Consider the following 22,247-nt stretch of genomic DNA (forward strand, 5'->3'; position numbering starts at 1 on the left):
ATGGCCAACCTCCGCACCCTGAGCATCCTCCTGAGTCTCCTGGTCCCTGCTTACACCACCAGGTCACCCGACTGCGGGGGCATCCTCACCCCATCAGGACTGAACTACTGTAAGTCCAGACCCCGAATCTCCCACGCCATCAGCAGGGAGAGGAGGGAGCAGCATCTTTCAGACTGGTGATAAAATACCGAATACTGTCACCAGAAAGTTATTATGAGCCATTAATCAGCTCACTTTCACCATCCCTTTTCTATACCTAGTAAGAGGGGGGCGTTAGTAATGGATGCAAGCGTGTCACCTGGGCACATTGCATCTCTGTGCATCAGACCACAAGTTCCAGACGGTGTCACAAAATATCTGCCTTATTTTACAGTTGCTGAGGTTTCAAAGCCACATGCGGAGGCAGTCCTCAGGCAGGACCTAATGACCCCGACAGTCCCAGACCTGTTTCTCAGCTCCCCAAAGCCCAGCAGGTGAGTCCGCGGCTCTGCCTTGCCCAGGCTTTGCTGCTGTACCACTGGTTCACACTGGTGTTTAGCTGGAGCGCTTTAAATATCATCACAAAGGCATTTTGCCAGCAAGGGCAAAAATCCTCCTGGAGACTGACAGCTGTTTGCCAGAGCGGTTTAGGAACAAGCTTCTGGATCCTCCTTTGGGATCTAAGGGCAGCAGTCCCAGAGCCACCCTTGGGGCACTGATTTATCCATGCACTGTGGAGATCTCATGGACTTTGGGGGTTTGCCCACCATGAGAGCAGCCAGGGGTTGCCCATCAGTCTGTGCTGGTCTCCTGACACCTTCATTTCTGCTCCAGCGGGAACCAAATCAACTCCGTCAAAGTTGCCGAGCTGTCGCTGACACTCATCCCTGACACCGGGCTGCGGCTGAGCATCGATGTGGACCTCGGCATCACACCCGCCCCGTGAGTGCTGGGGCTGCGGGGCTGGAAGCAGACCAAGCTCCTGGCTGGAGCCACGGGGCCGCATCCAGCACCCGCCGTCTGCGAGCGGGACCGGGAGCAGCCCCTGCGCTCCAGCCTCCGCCTCTCCTTCCCTGGCACAGCTCGACCACCAAGATGATGAGATTGTCCATCCTGTCGGACCTCCACGTGGAAATGAACCCCGAAGGGAACCTGGAGATGGTGACCTCTGGCTGCAAAACCAGCATGGAGGAGATGCAGAGCACTGAGGAGACAGAAAGGTCAGCCCCGCGGTTTTCCTTCTTATGGGATCTGGGTAGCAGGGGAAAAGAAGAAACTGAGGCACAAACATTTCTAGGCAGGAAGGTGGTATGACTAAGATCCGCTTACTGCCCTTAAAGCTTACAAAGGTTAGCGCAAAAGCTTTATCTTCATGGGAGGAACTTTGTTCTGCGTGCAAGGTTGGTTTCCCCGCATTTCAGGAGAGTTTCATTCTCCCATAAAGGAGAGGATCTTTTAAAGTAGTGTAGCAGGAATATTTCTAATCCAAGTCCAACGCCAATTCTTCAATGTTTTAGGATTCTGAATTGTAATTGTAGCTTAATAGAGGATAGAAAATAGTGCTAATACTGTCTTTAGATGCCTTTTGGGTCAGATAAAAGATGTTTACCTGCCCTTGGCTGAGCTGGTTCTCACCTAATTTCTTCCGTTCTGTTGTTTTCATCCAGCAAGTCCTCTAGTTCTGATGTGGACAAGGAGATTAACGTCGACAAGGTAACATAAATTTTGTAAAGGTGTGAGACAGGAGAAGACAAAGGTGTACGGTTCTGTAAGAATTAGAGCACTTTCAGTCAACCTGGTGCTTTGCCAGGTCTCCCCTGCATCCCCGCACCTGGGCTGAGGAGCAGCAGCCCCATGGTCACCGAACGCTGCCAGCCCCTGGATCCTGGCTGCCACGTGGCCAGCTGATGGGAATCCCCGCATCAGAGGTGTTTAGGGGACACCTGAAGCCAGCAGATCCCCATGTTTGTCTACCACCTCTCTTTTTGTTCTTTATTCCATAGATTTGCCTGGAAGTCTCCAAATTGCTGCTTTTGCCAAACGAACGGCTGATGTCTCTGACAGGTGAGCATTTGGCTTTCAGTCTCATTACAGACTAAGGGCATTGGGGCTCATTTTGGGGCAGCTCATGAGGTAGGACAGGCTCCCACCCTGCAGCAGAAACCCAGCAGCAGCAGCTCCACCATCTCCCCAGGGACCCTCTCCCTCCACCCTGATCTCTTTCTCCATCTCTTTACTTGGGAAACCCAGACACTTCCCAACCCCACCCTGCCGTCACCGCTCCCCTCCTCTTTCTGAGCATCCCTCTGCTCGGTTTGCAGCTCAGTTCCCCGTCACGCCGAGCTGCCAGGTCCAGTACCTGCCGCTGGCTGCACCCATGTTCTCCGAGCAGGGAATCACCATATCCTTGCAAGTAAGTCCTCGCTTTCCAGCACTCACAGCCCAGCTCCAGGCTTTGGGAGAGCCTCTTCCTCCCAGTGCTACATGCCCCGAGCCACCTCCAACTCCTTTTCTCTTTGCCCATGTCCCTGCAGACGACTTTCCAGGTGGTGGGGATGGCAATCCCCCTGCCAGTCAGCCCCGTGCCATTCAGCATGCCCGAGCCGGCGAGCTCCAGCCCTTCCCACCTCACCCTGGCTTTCTCTGAGCACTTCTACACCAGCCTCTTCTTCGCCCTGGAAATGGCTGGAGCCTTCAACATGACCATCCCGGTGAGTAGAGCAAGGAAAGAGTATAAAATATGCATTTGGAGGGACATCCCTGTCCCATGAATGGCTTGGAGGAGCCGTGTACTCCTGCAAAGAGATGAGGATGTCTCTGAGTGCCCGTGGGAGTTGCAGCCCTTCACCCCCGGGCTCCCCAAAATATTGCTGATCTAATAATGGATGGAGAATGTGCCATGAAGAGTAACCAGAATGCCACCCATGGCGCGTGCTGGCGTGCAGGAAGGCTCCTGCGCATACCCACACATGGCACAGTGCTCACCGCAAGGTCTGCACAACCATGCTGGACACGAGCCCCAGGGCAGCAGCCCCGGGCAGCCATCAGTCGGATCACAAGCTGTGCTTTGTCTTTCAGAGCCCGCTGACCACCGCCTCCATGGCACAGAAGATTACTCAGGTTCGTTACTGTTGCTCTCGCTCCAGCCCCAGCTCAGGCAGCGACCCCGTCCCCCTGCCCACCACCCCGGGGGCGCGGGGGATGGCTGCCGTGCCCAGAAATAACCCCCCTCCCTCGGCAGATGGGCTCCCTCTTCCAGGAGGACCTACCAGTGGTGATGCAAGCCATGTTCAGGAGCTCTCCTCGGGTGGTGCTGGAGGAAGGCAAGGCAGCCCTGAAGCTCTTCCTCACCGTCCACGTTGGGGCAGGATCACCAGCTTTCCAGAGCTTCCTGAGTGTGAATGTGGTGAGTGTGCGCTGCGAGCGTGCCCGAGATACACGCAGGCAATGCCCTTTGCTCCAAGACCTGACCCGGTTGCAGCTATTGCAGGGGGCTCATTTAGCCTTTACCCGCCACAGCCCTCACGGTCCCGAGCAGCGTTTGCCTCCATCGGGTAGCGCAGGGCATGAGGAGGACGTCGCAGGTGGCGGCACACGGATGGGTTCATCGCATCCCGCTATTGAAAGCTGAAGCGGGACCGTTTGCTCCCTCTGATCCTGCCCTCTCTTTTCCCCTCGCAGGATATGACTGCAGGACTCCTCCTTAGCGTCGTCGACACAAGGATGATGATCTCTGCAGCAGGGATAGAGTAATGAACCCAGCTATGCTCCCAGCCCTCAAAGGGGATGTGTCCCAGTCATAGCAGGGAGAGCAGAGGCAAAGCGACCCAGGGATTTCTTAGCTTTTGTGGTTTGGGCACCGGAGAGGTAGCTCTATCACGAGGGAAACTGTGAGACTCCAGTAACACGGTTAGAAAGAAAAGTGGAAATTGCACCTTTCCACCCCTCGCGGTCAGCACAGGCGTACGCGGGCGACCGGCACACGCCAACACCGACTGCCTCTGCCTGTTCCTGCCACACCACCGACACCGCTGCCGGGAGAGCACACGCTCGACCAACCCCATCAGCAAACACAGCCTGCGGCTGCCCATCGCTCCCCGGCCCCGCAGCATCCCGCGCCCCAGTCCCCGCACCCCAGCACAGCCCGCCCACTTCGGCAGGGCCCCGCGAAAGCTGTTCCGTCCCAGTCCTGGGGGGCCAAAATGTCCTCAAGCCCTTGCTGTTCTGTCTGGGGGGGCGGGGGGGAAGTCAGGCTCACATGTGCCCAGGCACCCAATTCACCGCTGGCTTGGTCCCCGACTCAGCCGTGGTGTTTGGGGGAACAGGAAAGTCACTGCTTCGGACAACTTATTACAAGCACCTCCCGTGCCGCTCTTTGTTTTCCAGGGAGATTGAGCTCAGCCTGGCCACCTCCGACGTGGGTTCCGTGCCGGTAGGTGCCCCCAGCCACGCACCCCCCGAGTGACCGAGCGCAGCCGCGTCCCCTCCTTGCACCACACTGCTGTGACTTGCTGAATGCAGCATCCCCTGCCCCAGCACCGTCCTCTAACAGCCTGCTCGCCCTCAGCTGCACTTAGACTGCCCTGAGCCATCCCAAGCAGCGGTTATCAGCAGGGAAATATTGACTTTGGGTGCTCGCTGCACCCTGCAGAAGGGAGAGGCAGGTCTGTGCGGGATTAGGAGAGGTGCAATGAGCATCAGGACCCCTCTCCGGCTGCTCCCTGCCCCTCTCCTTCTGCTGTAGCGTCACGCCATAAGCGAGCTGACCGCGGCATTCCCTTTGGCAGGCTGCCGTGCTGGAGGAGTTGTTTTTGCCCACGATCCGTGAGGAGGTACCGGCTCAGATGAACGGTGAGGAGCCGGCAGCCGTGCAGCGGTGCTGCCGCATGGGATGAGGACAAAGGCAGCACCCAGCTGGACACTTGCCCTCTTCTTTTTTTTTTTCCTAGTGGTCCTGAGCGAAGGCATATTCCTGCCCCACATCTTCAGCTTTACCTACACCGACGTCAACGTCGTGATTCACAAGGTGAGAAATAAAAGATTTAAATTGCTCCCTGCTATGTTTGATTTAAAGAGAAGCCGGGAGCGATGCTCACCTCCTGGCTCCCGAATAAATCGGAGCCTGCTCCTCTAGCTCTGTTAACCCACACAACCAAGTTTCACCGCTTTAAATAGGCATCGTTCCTCTCTAGCCTCTATGGAGGTATGAGCAATGGCTGTGCTGGAGGGGCCGTTGGCCTGCACAGAGCCCCGTGAGCCACAGGGGGACCTTGCTCAGCCCTCGTTCCTCCCCTTGCTTAGGACTACGTCTTGGTCCCCTGCAACCTCAAGCTAGAGGCGAGGCCTGGAGAGGAGACCACCCTGGGCTGAAGTCTGGTGGCTGAAGTAAAACGGTGGCAAAACTGTTCTGTTGACTCTTAAATCACGTTTTGTGTTTTGTCACTGCTTGAAATGTTGAAAATATTCTTTCTTACCTTCCTAAACCAACACTTTCTCAGATTTAGGATAATAACGGCATTGCACTAGCGGCGCTCTCTTCCAGTCTTACTTGTGGTATTTTTATTGCACAAAGAGGATGGATTGTAACCATGTTCCATACTTTAATTAAACATTTCTCTTTCATACTGCATTTTCTGGTGTGACTATTGACTTTCCCCCCCCCCTCAACAATTTGTACCTAAAGACAGCTGAATTTTGTCTGGCTAAGACCTGGTACCAGTACAGACCTCATATTTAGTTAAGGGAGCATGAAAATTCCACTAATTCAGAAGAATGCAAAGCAGCCCCATTGCTCTCAGCTGCAGAACGACACGGCCCTTACCAACAAGAGATCTTTCATCTGCTTTTCCTCTATTTCTCGTGTTACTATGGGAACATTACAGCTGGTGGTTTTCCCTGGGTCAGAAAGAAGGGAGGATAAAAAAAAAAAAAAGAACCACCCGTCTACACAATAGTTTCTAATTTTAGACTTGAAGGCAGTTATGTTTTCAAAACTATACTTCTGACAAAGCTCACCACAGAGAAGATGCTGAATGAAATGTGACTGCGCAGGTACAGCCGGTGCTACGCGCCCCCGCGGGCGGCTGCCCGCCGGCTCGGCACGCGCCCGCCGCGCTTGTCAATATCGGAATGCTCTTTCCTATACTGACCAAAGGCACCTCCACGCTCGAGAGGTTGTTCAGCAAACTGAAGGGGGAGGGGGGGGGGGAAACCACACAACAGATTTGAGGGCCCAAAATGGAAGGGCGGGCTGGTAAGGGAGCTCCCGAAGCCATCTGAGTTGCTCCATCGCTGGGTGCTGTTGGCAGCTGCCCCCGGACAGGGTGAGCGCGTCGCTGCGCCGATGCCCAGGGAGAGCATCCTCACTGCTGGCTGCGCCGCTCTCACGTAAGGTCTGCAATGGAGATGCCCACAAAACCATATTAATTACGTACACATCTGCTTTCACTCGCAACAGCTATACGCATCATTTGTAGCCTCCGGAGCTGCTGAGAAGCACTTCAAAACCTCATATTTCAGAGACTGAGAGAAAGGAAAGCAAACAAAACAAGCCAAGTTGATTTATTATAAGGAGTAAAAAACCCTGAAGGTTTGTACGCCCAGCTTGGGGACCTGACTAATGATTTTAATGCCCAAAGTTGGCAATAGTGGGAACTGCTCCTAATAAAAGTTTCCTGGTAGAGCTGCAACCATTATTCTTTGACTAATATATCTTAAACCAGTTTCCCAAAAGGAATAAGCTACAGTGGTAAAAAGATGTATTTGTTTGCCAGTGGCTATTCTGGCTTTAGGCTTTACTGTGTGGCTCTGCATCTCCAGCGTAGGGTTGGGGTCACGGGAGCTGCCCCCCCCACCTCCCCGCCCCACACGTCCTACCTGGCACCGGCCGCGGGCTCGGGGCCAGAGCCGGCTTACGCGGGAGGACTGGGGTCTTCTGCTGCTCCCTCCTCTCACCCGATACACTGACCCCCCCAGCACAGCCGCATCCTCAGGACACAGCCAGTGCTGTCCCCAGCAGCCGCTTCGGGTTTACCTGAAAAAAAGAAATGCCGAAAAAAAGTGTTTGTATTCACGCCTTTGGCATAAACAAAATCCATCATTTTCCTGGGCAGTATCCCAGGGCCCCGCAGGACGCACGGCTTCCCTTGCTGGAGGCACACGGAGCAGGACGTGACAGCCGGACAGTCCAAATGCTGGAGAAACAGAGACTAACCCCCTTTGCCAGCGCTCGTGTGTCCTGGTTTGAGGTAACACAGGACCAATTTTGTTCACGACACGGTGGAGCAGCAGAGGGATGAAGCTTTACCAGGACATTCCTGGATCAAAAGCTGGAGCGCCGAAGTCCCGCGCACAGCCCGGGCAGAGCAGCCAGCCCGTCGCACCCCGCTCCCGCTGCTCACCCATAGAAAGATTTTCCAGTGCGTTGGGGTGCCGGCAGGCTGGAAAATGACTGTTTAGTGGTTTTTCCACTGCGGACAGAATTGTGCCAGTTCTTATGAATTCTGACTTGTGGTTTCCTGCTGCGGATCTACTCTTGAACTCACCAGCAATTCAGAGCACTAGATCTACAAGTTGCAGAAGTAACGACTTACACCGAGGAGATGCTGCCCTTTCCTTTCGAAAAAGTTCCTCTGCTCCTTCCCGCTCCCCGCCGTGCGACAGGCGCCACAAGAGAGGCCAGGCCCCAGAAGGAAAAGCTGTTTCCAGATGCACAAGACGATTTTTTTTGCTTTTCTGCAATCCCAGGCTCGCGCGGTCCCTGCCCCGGCTCTGAATGACCGCGAGCTCTCCGGTTAACACTCTTCCCACTGCCTTTTCCTTCTCGGGTCAAACAGACCCCTGGGACAGTGACACATCGCGGATTACTCTGTGGCGTGCTAGCAAAATTAAGCCTCCCCCCACAAACCAGAATGCACACAGAAGTGCTGGCCAAGAGAGTGTGCAAAAAAAAAAAAAAAAAAAAAAAAAAAAAGCTGCTAAACTTTACTTACCATACAAAAGGTGTTTGCTCAGGAAACAGAACAAAACCTTGTACAAACGAAGCCCGTTATGCCAATCTGCGGGCAAAAAGGGTGGATGGAGAAGCCAAGCCCCATCAGCCTGGTAACCCCGAGATGGCACAAAGCAGCCGTGAGCGCAGGCCCATGGGGCTGCTTGTCCTGCCCACCAGGCAACAGGGCCCCCCAAAACCCCGCTCTGCCAGCGCCACGGCCATACTGGTGTCACACAGCAGGAGCAGCGGGGTCTGAAGCTGCCCGCTCCTGGCCCACAGCCACAGCCCAATAGTCCACAGCGTTCCCTCTTGTTCACACCTCGCTTCGCCGAAACTCCTCCCCCACATGGTTTAGCTGGGGCTGCCCGCAGCACGCTGCTTGAGCGGGGAGTGCCATCACCACGCAGGAGCATCATTTCTGCCTGGGGACAGGGCAAGGTCCCTGTTACCATCAGCTGAACATCCTTTGGAGAGCACGGTCCCACCAGCACCATCAGCCTGCACGGGGCTGGGAACTGAAGGAGCCATTCAGACTCGCTGAAACACCATCTTCAGCGTTACCGTGTACTTCAACCCACCCAAAACCCTCCTGCCGCGACACAAGACATGCCAGCCCACGCGATGACAGTGCATACCACCATCTGGCCCAGCAGAGGAGAGCTACGGGCAGTTCGCATAAACCGGGACTGCAGACAGGTCCAGCATGTCTTCTGCTGTGTTTGGTGATTCCTCCGCAATATCTCATTGCGATGCTGGAAATTAATGCAACAACCACGGGCTTTGGCCCGGCAGATATTGAACTATTTGTACCTTTAGGCAGAGATGCAGAACAGGATATTGCCCCTGTCCCTTACCTGATCGGTGCCAGACTTCTTCTGTGCATCACCCATGCTTGAACGGTGACATACAGCCATTAGTTTTGGGGACACTAGCAATAAATAACACACTAGTATTAACATCTAGTGCTGGGAGAAGCAGGTGTTTGAGAGGCCATTTAAGACCTGTTTTATTTATTTTTTACCAGGAATCACTTGTTCTTCTGAAATCAAAAACGCCCAAATTCTTTTTCCTGGGTGTCGTGGTTTAACCCCAGTTGGAAGCTAGAACCACGCAGCCACTCGCCCACCCGCCCAAGCTGCGATGAGGGAGAGAATCAGAAGAGTTAAAGTGAGGAAAAACTGGTGGGTTGAGATAGAGACAGTTTAATAGGTAGAGCAAAAGCCGCGCACAAGCAAAGCAATCAAGGAATTCGTTCCCTGCTTCCCATGGGTGTTCAGCCATCCCCAGGACAGTGGGGCTCCATCACATATAACCATTACTTGGGAAGACAAACACCATAACTCCAAACATGCCCCCCTTCTTTCTTCTTCCCCCAGCTTTATATGCTGAGCGTGACGTTACATGGTATGGAACATCCCTTCGGTCGGTTGGGGTCCGTTGTCGCAGCTGCGTCCCCTCCCAACTTCTTGTGCCCCCTCCAGCTGTGTCAGAAGCAGGAAAGGCCTTGAGAGCTTTGCAACAGCCAACACCATTAGCGCACTACTAACAGTATTTTCCATCCCAAATCCAAAACACAGCACTGCACCAGCTGCTAAGCGAGGGAGTTAATTCCATCCCAGCTGAAACCATGAGACCGGGGTATACAGAGACCAACGGACTGTTCCATCAGTCTAAGGAGACATGGACTATTGCAGGCAGATGGGTGTGCTCCAGTGTCCCAACTGCTTCCCAGTTATCTGGTAATGAGGCTTTCCCTTCCGCTTGGGAAATTCTTCATGACCTTTGGAAATTTATTTTCATTCTGGTTTCTGCTTGTGAACTAGCATTTGCTCAGTAGGTTACCCGAGCCAGGAGTAGCCGCTGAATATCCAAGTTTTTTTTCCTCCGGAAGCTTGAGTGGAAAAAGTTTTCAAACCAAAACCCAAAATATCACTTGCCACAAAGGAACCAGATCCCACAGCAGGAGGCAGGAAAGATACCCCCTCTGAGAAGCACCAGGAAGCAGAACCTCATTTCAAGCACTAAAAAAGTAGGAATGTTTATTAAAAGGGTTAAATGACAAATGTATCCTGAGCTCCCGCTCAGCACTTCATACCCTTCGGAACGTGGATGGTGACATTTACTCGGAAAGCCGTATGCAACAAGTTCGCTTCTCCATTATACCAAGAACAATTTTCCCTCAGAACAAATTTAACAATTCCACTGCGGCATCACATGCAACTGCTATAACTGTGACCCCAAAACCATGCTAATTTCTCTAAATAAATATTTGTACACAGAGCTGCCTATCAGGTTTTGGCGTATGCAAGTATCTTAGTACGCAACACGAGCCAATTAACTTTGAAGTGTCTTAAATGTTATCAAGAATCAAGTTTGGAAAAGAAAAGTAGATAATGCTGGTCTCGATGCTCCATCCTCGCTGGTCTTTCTTGCTCTTTCTCTGCCCAGAAAGGCTCCGTGCCTCCTACTCCCCGGCTCACACAAGAATCAGCAGCAGGCCCTGAAGAAGTGCAAGGAACGACACATCCGTGTTATTTCCCAACCTCGAGGGATGCTGGTTCCCAACAGCTTGTCAGCAACACACAGTGAACGGAAAACCCTCTTGGAAAAAAAATGCAAGTTTGGCATAAGGAGGGCAGGGTACCCTTTGGGAAATGTCGGAGAATATCCCAGCTCCTCTGGGACATCTCCAGGATGCACGGGGCTGGAATTTGGTGCAATTCAAGACCCTTTGAATGGTGCCACTCGAAGGGGCTTGCCAGACCCCCTGGACCCACATCACAGCTGCTCTCACAGAGTTCTGCAGAAAGGAGAGGCAGCCTGGACCGGGGAACCAGCAACATCGTTCATTGCCTACCTGGTTTGATAACACTCATGGGCAGGAAGTACTTGGGCAGCATTTTCTGAGCTGAGGGAGGTCAGACAGAGCAACCCTTTCTGGCCTTTCAAGGCTTAAAATCTACAGCTCTTGCACACTAACCCACCACCGGCAGGGTCCTGCTAGACACAGCCCCGGTGACCTGCACTGGTGCCTTGCAGGAGGAAATAGCCCTTCTGAACACTTACCACTAACACCTGAATATCCACCTTTGTTAAGGGAATGTCCAGCACGTTTGGCAGAGGCATCCCGATGCCCAGAGCACCTGCAGGGGACAGACAGGTCCTTACACCCCGCCGGAGGGGGGAGCCCACCTCCCGCCCCACGACAGCGCCGCTCCCGGGGAGGGTGAAGGCAGCAGAGCTGCTCAAGAGGCACAGACTACAGCAGTGGCACCACACGCGATGCGTTTCGGCTTTCTTTACGCTCTCTGCCACTGACTGTTGCCAGGGCCTGTAGGACTGAAGCTGGGGTGGATGGTGTAAGAATAAGGTTGGGACTTTTACCTACAGCCTCAAAATGGGAACCGCAGACCTCCAATCGCTCCAACTCTCCTCCTACAGCTTTCAACCACGCACACGTACCCCTCTCCCCTCCTCAGTCAAAGCACTCCCAACGCTACCGCTATCCCGGTCACCTTACCGTTGATGAGGGGCAGTAACATCTCCACCAGCAGACTGCTGCAGTGTGGCTTCAAGACCGAGATCTGAACCAGAGAAGGAACAAGCGGGTGAGCGGCGCTGGCAGGCACACGCCAGCAGCAAGCGCAGCCCAGCGCTGCGGCTGGAAGACAGCCGGTCCTCGGCACTGGAAATCACTTCCCACTGACACAGCGAAAGAACAAATAGCCCCTCTTTTCTTTAAAGCAAATCTACTTTTCTTCCTCGATTTGTATTTGGTGCTTCCTTTGGGAAACCTACTACCGGGTAAAACTCCTGCTGGAGCTCCATGTAGGCTTTGCCAAAGCAGGGGGGAATAAACAAACAGACTTCAGGTTTATATTTGCATTATTAGAAAAGGCAGAAGGGGGGGGAGGGGGGGGGGAAGCAGCAAAAGAAGAATTGCTGTGACCTACAAAGTAGAGCAGCTAACAAGTAAGACCATCAGCAGGTGTAATCCATCACGTTACAGCATCACACAATGACCGCGTGTCTCCCTCCTTCCCCAAAGCCACAGGGCACAGCGCTCGGCCGCTCCACACACCCGGTAAAGCCTGGACTGGTGCGAGAGACTTACGTTACTGATGCCAACATCAGAAGACTCCAAGGAGAGGGAAGTGCTGCAGGGAAAGGGAAGAAAACAGCATGTCGGACACCAAGGCACCGGCCAGAGCCCACAGATCCCTGTCGTGAGAGCCCTGCCACCCCCTACTGCCCGAGGGCAGGCATCCCCGAGAGCACCATCGGGGGCTCCATAAAGGGATCGCTTTATCGTAACACAAGAAGCAGGCACTGCCACACTCGCAAGAGAGAAAGGAAAAGAGGAAAATAAGAGCTTAACCTAATTTTTGTTTGCTTGTAAACGAAGCGGCAGCGCAACAGGGCACACACTAGCTCCTGGCTTCCCTTCCCTCTCCCGTGCCCAGGCAGTTATTCACCTCAGGAAAGGAGTCCGCTCCTGTTTAGCTGAGAGCAGAGCTTCTAGCAAAAGCATCCAGTCTGGGTTTAAAGATCACGAGCTCTGGAGAATTTGCTACAGCTCCTAATCTGTCATTGCAATCACACAGCTATCTCCATAGCTAAAACGTATGCTTTATTTCCACTTTGAATTTCTCCTTTCTACTTCTATTGAATCTTGTTATATCTTTGTCTATTGAATTAAAAGCCCTTTGATGCATTTCTATTCTCTATATCTCTGCATACAAGCTATGCCAATGTTGCTTCTAAATCTAGCTCTTTGACAAGCTAAACGGCTTGAAATCCTCAAACCTCACACTATAAGAAATGCTTTCCAATCTTTAATCATACCTTGACTGGCATTAATGACAGTACTTTCCTTTGCTCCTTTATCACTCATGTCCAACATCAGACATTTCCAACCACTGCCCAGGATCAAAGTCAAGCTGACAGTCTTACAATTATTCAGGTTGGCTCATTTCTCTCTCGTAAAACTGACACGGACTTTTCCTCCAGTTTCCTAAAACTTTCCCGCTGCTGTAATGTTTCCTGAAAGCCGGCGATACCTGTCCACCTCGTGCCATCAGCCAGCTATGAAATTCTCAGATTCGGGAAATGAAATGTCTGTTTTACAGACACTGAAAAACATTGCAAGTTGGCGGCTCCGGAGGTACCGCTGCGCTGCAGAGAATGTCACCGGCCTGTAAGAGGGCAGCACTGCCCGGCTTTGTCACAGCCGTGTTTGCGCAACGCTCCCGTCCCTTCTGCAGTAGTTTGGGCAGCTCCAGCAGTGCTGTGTCACTGAGGGACACGCTGTTACTGCGCCTGGAGCATCCCTGAGGAATTCCGGCTGTCCTGCTCTCTTCTGGCCACCGCTTCCCAGAAATCTGAACCTGTACCCTGAGCTCCGGGACAGCCGGAGTTTCCCAGGCTGAACACCCAGGGTGGTCTCAGGGAACGTTGCGGCGGGCTTTGCTTCGACCACCCCCATGCAGCCGCTGCGGGGACAGCCTACCTGCCCAGGGACAACGCCAGCACCAGTCTGCCTCCAGCAATCGACACGTGGGCGTTTAGACCGAGGTCCTGCAAGCAGACAGGGAGAGGATCAGCCCGTGGAGACGTCCCCATCCCAGCTGCCAGTCCCTCGGCTGGCTGCTCGCTTCACCGCTTTGAGGTCTTTACATCCACACTTACGGCCTTCAGCAGCAGGAGGTTGAGGATGGATCCGTCTAAACGCTGAATGAACACCTGAATCATGACCAAAAGCTCGACAGTGGCTTTGTTTTCTTCCAAGAGGATGAGCGGGTTCCCAGACAACGTTAGCTTAATGTTCAGAGGACCGGTCTCATAGCAGGCAGAGCACTGTGGGAATCGGGGACACATAGAGGTGGCTACCTCCACCCTACACGCTGGCCAGGCAGGGGACCAGCAGTCCTCTGGTGGACTCCCACGGCCACATAAATCTGTAGGGCCTCCCCCAAGGTCACACAGACCTTTGGACGAGGCAAATTTACAGAGCAAATAGGTGCAGCAGCACGGGTCGGCACTCCTCGCTGCGGGCAGGAAGGGGCTGAGGAAGCCAAGGTGGACACTAAGGGCGCTGTGGCCATAAGAGGGTGCCCGCGGTGCCCAGGAAACAGGAGATGACAGACATTTATCAACTCTTTCTTTCAATGGCTGTGAGCTGCCAGAGAAGATGTTCCCCTACTTGGGCTGTGGGAAAAGGTTGGCTGCAGCTGATGGCACACAGGAGAGCGATCTCTGCGCAGAGGCTGCCAAGGGCTGGGCACAAACCTCCGGTCCCTTCACCCGCTCCCGTCAGCCGGTCAGGCAGCGGGGCAGCCTCAAGCAATGCTGGCACAGCTTGGCCGTGGTGCATGCTCAGCATGGCCAAGAGGAGGGGAACAGAGGACTGGAGACCTTTGGCAGCAGCATGCCGGCACGTCCAGGTGCATCACTTGGATGACCTCGGACCTGGTGAAACCCTCGCACGAGCAAAAGTTACTCACCCCAGTAGGAAAGAGGGTCGTGATGGCGTCTTGCAGGTGGCTGGCACCAGAGAACTGTTGGAACAAAAGCGCAAGCAGCACCGATGAGCACTCCAGCCGATTTCAGCAACAGCCATCCTGCTGGGGCCACCCCCTCCCACTTGTGTCCCTGTTCCCAGCCAGCTTGTTCACATTCCTGGGGTCAGTCCCCGAGCCCTCATTCACACTCTGTTCCCATGTAGCCCCGGGCAGCTCAGTCACACACAGACCTACGTTGCAGCAGTACCCTGAGCCCTCCACCTCCTCCATTGCTCCCCAGCTGCCTGGGCAGTTCCCGGTCAGTTGTTAAGATGAGAGCAACCAGCAGTGGAAGTTGTAAACTCAGAGGCTTTCAGCATCTGTCAGTTTGTAGACCCCTAATATCCTCCCATGGAAGTACAGATCGGAGGTACAGAAATTGCACACGCCTAGAGAATTGAATTGCATATACGAAGTTCCTTTTCTCAGTGACATTTTGCAGACTCCTTTAAATGGATTACAGACCTCCCGGAGTCCATGTACCAGTACAGGTGCCTCTGGGGATGCCCGTACAGAAACAAGAACGGCTGATGGTTGCACAGTCTATTATGGCATTCTGAAAAGAGCAGGAAGGAGGCAGCGCTGGGGCTGGAGCATCCGCAAGTGAGCACACGCACACACAGACCCCAGACCGGCCGCGGGCTCAGCGCACGCGTGCCACGAATGCCACGCACAGCCTGCTCCCTGAGCGGAGCTAAGGTCAGGCTGACACACGTCCCTTGTCACCTCCCCGGGCATGAAATACAGGTGCTGCTCCACTCACGACTTCTGGCGTGCAGGTGAAGGTCTGTGGCGGTATCTGGATCAGGAGGGACAGAACTGCATTGAGAAAGCTCTGACGCAGTCCCAAGACCAGAAGCTTGTCCAGCATCAGCGGCAAAGCAGAGGCGGATGAGTCATGGCGGATGATGCTGCCTCCCACCTGCTTCACCACACCCTGCAAAGAGAGGTGACGCGGATGTTCAGCCGATCCTGCAGAGCCGCGAGGCGTACCCGGATCCTTGAGACTGAGAGCGCGGGGTCTGTGCGGCTGAAACAGCCCTCCTCTCGCCACCAGCTCAGGGACTCGGAGCAAATCCCTCTATATTTAAGAGACAAAAGGAGCTGGTAAAGCTCTGAGTGTGTACCTGAGGCCTTCTCAGCTGATAACACGCTTTGTCCAAATCACAACTCACTGCTTCGGTTCATCCCTGGGATTTCACTCCAAGCAGAGCCGAGCGGCCGAGGTGCTGCCCGCCCGGTGGTCCCAGCCCTGCCTGCCCTCCCTCCGGCACCCAGCCAGGCGCGAGCCGTCCCCGGACGCCACGACAAACTGGCACTAATACCGTCTCTAATTGCGAAGGAGGAGACCAACTCTGACCATCTGGGGGCGGTGGGGGCAATGACTAATCCCGGCGAAGCATCTGCAGCAAAGCAGGAGCCGCAGCGCTGACCCTACAGGCCGCAGCGTTCGTTACCAGCCCTCCCTGTTCTTCGTTGCTTACGGCCCACCTGCTTCTCGCTCGCCGCTTTCTTTTATTTAAGCTCTCTTCTTTGAAAGTACTCTTTGGGTTTTGCTGTTTGGTTTCCCCCCCCCCCCCCGACGAGGCAGAAGTGAAAAATACATCCATGAGCTTGGTTTAGCGTTCACCCACCACAGAGACTGAATCCCGAAGGCAAAAAAAAAAAAAACAAAGCGGTAACACCCAGTCCGCAGGCGGAGGGGGGAGAGGACGAAAACCGCCCGTCCCAACAGTTACAAACAGCAGACACGCCGTCTCAGGCAGTCTCAGGGTAAGTTTGCAAACAGAATAAAAAGAGAGCTTGAAGAAAAGTACACAGAGTCACTCAGTGGTGAGTTGGATAAGGATCTGGATATTTAGCTAGCATTTCCAGAAGAAGTCATTAGCCCAGCTCCTCCGTGTGGTTGTACTGGGAGGAGACGACCGCTCCCGTGGGATGAGGTGAAGTCTGAAAGGCGCCACGCCGCAGTCACGCCCGCAGGGTATCATTATCCAGTGTTAACTTACGTCTAAATCCAACCCAAGGAACAAGCCAGAGGTAAACGGGAGGCTGGCCAGCTGGTAGTGAATCGTTCCCACTGTGCCGACTGGGATCACCGCTTCACAGAGAAAAAAGATCGTTACATCAGGAAATAAACAGCAACACAAACTCCTCCCCTGGCCCCGCAAACTCCCAGGCAGACCTCACGCTCCCAAACCAGGTCCCGAGCATTCACTTCTGCGGGATGCTCCCTGCTACTCAAAATGGTCAAAGCACCCCCAAATTCAGCTTTGAGGGCTCTACTTTTAGAATATAGCCCGAAAAGAGCTCCAAATATAATAAGGTAAATCCAAGGGTGATGTATAAAAGTGGTGTAAGGAGGGCCAAGGTGCAAATGGTTCACTTGGACTGCTCAGGTGTGAATTCAAGGCTCAGTAACAGTCCTGCGGAAGTGCGGCTCCTCCCCCTGACGCACTTACGGACTACACGTGGGACAGGGCACTTCCCACCGCAGGGAACGTGGGGAAGCAGCACCTGATCCTCCAAAAGAAACGTACCATTGAGAGTGCCCAGGAGCTGGATGTTCGCAAGGTTGATGACAATATCAACTACTGGACACAGCTGCAACACAAAGCAGAAATGCAACAGCTCAGCCCCCCTTGCCACCCCTCTGCAGGCAGCCGTCACCCTACAGCCTGATCAGACCCACTCCACTCCATCTAAATCCCCAGGGAAGAGAGTGCTCTATGGCACTAGGCAGCAACTGGGATGCTGTGAAGGACTCGGGGGCAGTGGAGCATCCCTGGAGCTGTGGTGCCGCGCCAAAGGGGACTGCTTTGATTGGGGGAATATTTCAGGCATCGCCCTGCAGGCAGAAACACTCCGGGAGCATCCAGGCTGGCCACCGGCATCCCTGCAGAGCGGCACATGCCAGCGATGTGGGAAAACAACACCGAAAGACAGTGCAGCTCGCTGGGACCTCGTAACATGCTGTTCCTGATACTTCTGTGTTTCAGCTATGAAAGGAGGGCAATCGTCAGGCGTACCAAACCGGGCAGAGTTGCTCGCAGCTTGTTAAGCACTATGTCATTTACTGATACGGACAGTAAGCTGGAAAAGACAGAAAAAAAAAAAAATTCCAATCACTACAAACACAGGTCCAGGATAGGAGACCAAAGGGTGTCCAGCCTTCATTTCACACACTACTTCGTCCTTAGTCACCCCTTCAGGGACACTGCTGCAGCTCATACTGGCAAGAGCAGGGGGTGTGCAGAAGGCAGGGAGGGCAAGGAGCTGCTCGCCTCACCGAGGGGAGAATTGGGCTAATTTCTGAGAAGTGGAGGCTTCAGCACGAGGGGTGTGCAGACATCACTGCAGGAAAGGAGTGAGCTTCTCGCAGCGTAACCTGAGTTTGGTTGTCTCCCTCTGGTATTTAAATCAGTGCTGTAGTTAAGGGAAGGTGAAGCTCTTATAAAATATCTCCATGTTTGTTATGGCGAACAAACAATTTGCATGTGGAATAACAAGAGGAGAAATTTGCTGTGTAACATTTCAACACTGCTGCTAAATAGATCACTCTGGGATGTGTGATGCCTGCAGGCAGAGCAGAGCCATTTACTTTTGATAATCAATATATTTCTGGACTATTGAGTTAGAACATGCGGTGGCACACTCGGCAGGTCACAGACAGCAGGAATTCATAATGCATCTTGTTATTTATGCCCAAGTGCTGCCTACAGACACATCTGAGGAACTGCCACGAAGCCAATCGCACACATCCACGCACCCCCTTACCCCACAGGGAGCTCACTTCCTGCACACCATTACTTTAATCCCGCTAAAAGTTAAAATATAACCCCCCAGAGTGAGTGAGTCGTGTTCCTCTGTGCACTTACACAGAATTTTTCAAACTAGCTGCTGCACTGATGGAAATATAATGCATAATGCGAAAATTAATTAGGAGAAATTCAATGAACCTGAAAAGTGAGTAATTCAAAAGCAATAAAAGAAAATATTTCCCATGATCAATTTACTGTTGCATTCATCAATACGTGAAGTCAGCAAATTCTTTCTGCCAAGTATTTAATAAGACTGAGCAAGGGATGAGACATTTGCATGGAATTACACACATCATAGAATCATAGAATCATAGTCAGACCAAAAGACCATATGCTCAGCATCTTTCTGTGACAGCAGCCAAAGACAGAGTACCAAACCAGGGCAAGCGATGTCTAAAGCTAAGTCTAAAGAAAGTGCACTGGAAAAGGTACCAAACCTCATACTTCAAATCTTGACATTTCCATGAGCAAACAGGGCAAGCTAACCTTCATCTTCCGGCAACCAAATCTTTTGCCAGTTCCACGGAAGCAACTGACTTTGGCAATGGGAAAGAAATTACTTCCCCGAGGCCTGGCTCTGTATCGGCTCAACACCGGCTGTATCCTGGCAGACTGTCTAGATCATCGGATAAAGAGAAGAGGATTGCACGCAATGGAAAACATAAATCCACAGACACTTACCCAGAAAGGAGCTTGATCTTTATGGCACCGAGAATGCAGAGGCAGTCTTCAATGACGACCTGGACCGTGCCCGATTCAAAATTTGTGCATTTAATGTTTGCAGTAATGTTCACATCCACTAAGATATCAACTAGATCTGAAAGAAGGCCAACCAAGCTGAAAAAAGTAAATGAGTTGAACAGATTTCATCTCTCAGCCTCCAACCAGAGAAACTCAGCAAAGCAACAAACTGCACCTCCACCTCCTGCCGTTCACTACAAATGCCACGAGCCATCTTTTGGTGCCTGTTCTGCTCTGTGGCTTTATTACAGGCCAGAAACACCCAGAAAAACATAAAAGATGCAAAACGTCACACAATGGGAAGCCTGGAGATAGGGTTTTCCCATAACAGCGACCATGAAACACCATACTCACCAGTTGCCGCTGAGCTCCAGCTTTGTGGCGATGGTCAGCTGGACCCCGATTCCTGGCGGCAGCACCACCGTCAGCTTGGGGAGCCAAACCTTGACAAGGTGCAGTCTGCAAACAACGGCAAAAGCTGGCACAAATTAAAAGCATCCTTAACTACTGAGCAGCTGTATGCACTGAGGAACCTACAGCACTCACATCACCACAGCCACCTCCAGCTGGAGGCATGTGTATTATAAGCAAGAGGTACCGGCGCGAGGATGAGAGACAGAGTCTGCAGCCGAAACCCAAAAGGCAGCAGCCTAGAATCAGATTGGGGTCGAAGTTGACTGCTTCCACCTTTATAGAGCAATCAACTTTTTCTCCCTATGGCACTTTCCTCTCTCTCTCTCTCAGTGCTGTTAAGCATCTCAGATATCAACAGCAGCATCGGAGCCATCATTCTGCATCTGCATCCACAGCCTGCAGTGCACTTCATCGTCCACCTTGCTACCACACAGAAAACTTTTATCAGGTCAGAATTTCAATATGAAAATAAAACAAGGACAACTACTCGGGCCAACCATGCCAGCTGCAGCCCAGCTTTTGTTGCTTCAGAATTGATGGTGAAGGTGCACTCATAGAGAAGCCCTTGATCTCCACTTACCCAGTGATGCTGGTGGGAGAGTTCAGCAGACCCCCATCACCCATGATGTTTGGGAGCACAAGGCCCTGCAGGTGCTGCTGGAGAAGCCCGTTCTGAAGTATGGCATCTGAGAGAACTGGAAAACATCTCTACGTGAGGACCAGCACTTGCAGCGGTGACCTCTCTCCGCTCGGTCAGATCTGTCCTGGCAAAGGCATCACATAACAAAGCCCCACCGCTCCCCAAAACTCCTTATAAAGTCATTAGCTGTCTCCATGCAGTCAAATCACACGGGGGGTGGTATTTTAAAAGGTGCACTAAACCAAATCTGCCCTTAGTGAATTAGCCAGGAGGGGCGGCAGCGGAGAGCATCCCAAATCGCCAACTTAAAGATTACAGTATGGTTGTCCACTACCAGAAATGACAGTGACTCCTCTCAGTGGTTGTGCTTCAACTCACAACTTGTTTCCCATTTGTAAAGTAGTTTTGTTTGTTTATTTGTTTGTTTTTAATACAAGCAACTTGTAACAAGACTCTCTTTTTCCACTGGAGCAAATATTAACACGGCTGCTAAACTTCACAGCAGTTGTTTGCCAAATATCAGCTGCTCCAATATGGAAATGAGAAACGAAGACAAAGAATCCAGGAAATAATCCAGATCTAGCCCTGAAATTCTGTATGGCTGTTTGGTGCTGAAACGTGTCCCAGTTCTGGAGCAGAGAGATTTCCCTGACCCGTGAACCCAGCGATGGCTGTCAGAAGCTCTGAGCAAAGTCTGCAGCCCTGAGGAACTATAAAATAAAGATGAAGATGCTCAGGAGGTTTTACTCCACGTCACGGTCCCACACAGCTTTCAAAACAAACCTAAGTCGTGTTTTCTAGTTACCGTTCTGCATTGCCACTGGACTGACGGCGCAGGACAGACCGGACAAGACTTCTTGAGAGGGCGAGAGGAGGCCACAGAAAAAGACGACTCCAAAAAGCTTCAACATCGTCATCTCCAGAAGACTCCCCTGCTGGCAAGGGAGACATCAGAGTGAAAAGTGGGGAAAAAGCCTCTAAGAAAAGATCCCGGTGTCTTTACGAAGAAAGAGGTTGAGTGAGAAATCCCTCCTCAAGCAAGACTCTGCTGGAGCCCGGGGCAGCAGCACCTTGTTCACATCCGCACACGGACAGACTTCAAGTGTGGGTCAATAAAAACCCTTTCCTGGTCCTATGCGACTGGCCCAAAATATTCTACATGTTCACAGAAAAGAAAGCCAAACTGCTTTTGCCCTGAACTGATGTTTAGGCTGTCGTTATTTCTGCATCCCTTAGATGAAAAGTTACACGTGTTTTGGTAAGGGTCTTTGCCGAGGGAAGCGTCTGAGGATTACTCTTGTTCTAACTTTCAAAAGCAATAAACTAAAGCTCAAGCGATAAAAATAAGCTAGCTATAAATTTCTAATTTAACAATTATTACCATAAACGTAATTATGAAATGACAGCTATAGGCAGACGATCAGGAGCTTGGTGCACAGCTAAATCTCCCGCTGAGGAAGCCGAGCACTGGGCACACCACGTGCATCCTTCCAGAGCTATAACGTGATGGCACCGCTACCACGCACGGCTCCCTGCCACCACGCAGTCTTCACCAGCCGAGGCTTTGATGCACAGATGGCGGTATTACCTGCATCAGCTGCAGCCAGCTGGGAAGGGCTCTCGGGTCCACTCAGGCTCTTTTGGAAGTCGTCAAGACTCTACGTTGTCCTGCCTTTTTTTCCCCCGGCGCTGAGATGGAAGAAGTTGCCCTTATATAAAATCTGCAGCCGACCAGACACACCTTTTCCTCACAACCTCCACGTCTCATGAGCGGGCATCCCTCCACACTCTTGCTTTTTGCAAGCAACACCCAGCTGACATCTCTCTTGATTTATATCAGGTAACGTCACTGCTGCCTTGACCGGTTGCCGTTTCCCTTTGTGGCCTGGCTCGCTCAGACGCCGCTTTGTTCCCCCCTCAGGCTGTCTTAAAAAGGATGCCCTGTGATGGTGGCCCCAGTGGGGATCCCCATGCTTTGAGAAAACCAACATTTTAGGAAATCAGGAGAATTACTGAAGCCTCTAAACCTGACAGGAGGCTGATGGGGCTGCCTGTACGGGAAGGCAGCGCAGGGAGTACACGGGCACAGATTCAAGAAG

The 22,247-nt window shown here is 52.5% G+C and overlaps 2 protein-coding genes across 2 annotated transcripts; one reads left to right on the forward strand and one right to left on the reverse strand.

Annotated features, from left to right (window-relative positions):
• LOC309677976 (protein TENP-like) lies at nucleotides 1-5,349 on the forward strand (the record flags this gene model as incomplete). Its single annotated transcript, XM_082490887.1, has 15 exons — nucleotides 1-109; nucleotides 374-473; nucleotides 814-921; nucleotides 1,062-1,199; nucleotides 1,647-1,692; nucleotides 1,983-2,043; nucleotides 2,301-2,392; nucleotides 2,514-2,690; nucleotides 3,058-3,099; nucleotides 3,221-3,385; nucleotides 3,661-3,728; nucleotides 4,366-4,411; nucleotides 4,767-4,830; nucleotides 4,929-5,005; nucleotides 5,281-5,349. 15 exons carry the CDS (start codon nucleotides 1-3, stop codon nucleotides 5,347-5,349), a joined length of 1,362 nt encoding a protein of 453 aa, XP_082347013.1.
• Nucleotides 5,350-6,042: 693 nt separating this feature from the next.
• On the reverse strand, nucleotides 6,043-21,080 carry LOC309677977 (BPI fold-containing family B member 4-like; the record flags this gene model as incomplete). Its single annotated transcript, XM_082490888.1, has 15 exons — nucleotides 20,954-21,080; nucleotides 20,089-20,203; nucleotides 19,449-19,553; nucleotides 19,035-19,190; nucleotides 17,562-17,625; nucleotides 17,073-17,136; nucleotides 16,542-16,633; nucleotides 15,296-15,469; nucleotides 14,476-14,529; nucleotides 13,661-13,828; nucleotides 13,482-13,549; nucleotides 12,087-12,129; nucleotides 11,493-11,556; nucleotides 11,039-11,115; nucleotides 6,043-6,165 (listed from the first exon to the last, which is right to left on the reverse strand). Exons 1-15 carry the CDS (start codon nucleotides 21,063-21,065, stop codon nucleotides 6,043-6,045), a joined length of 1,479 nt encoding a protein of 492 aa, XP_082347014.1. The 5' UTR covers nucleotides 21,066-21,080.
• Nucleotides 21,081-22,247: the final 1,167 nt, after the last annotated feature.

The sequence above is a fragment of the Vanellus vanellus genome (genome assembly GCF_965231255.1).
Source record: "Vanellus vanellus genome assembly, chromosome: 15".
NCBI classification, from domain to species: domain Eukaryota; kingdom Metazoa; phylum Chordata; class Aves; order Charadriiformes; family Charadriidae; genus Vanellus; species Vanellus vanellus.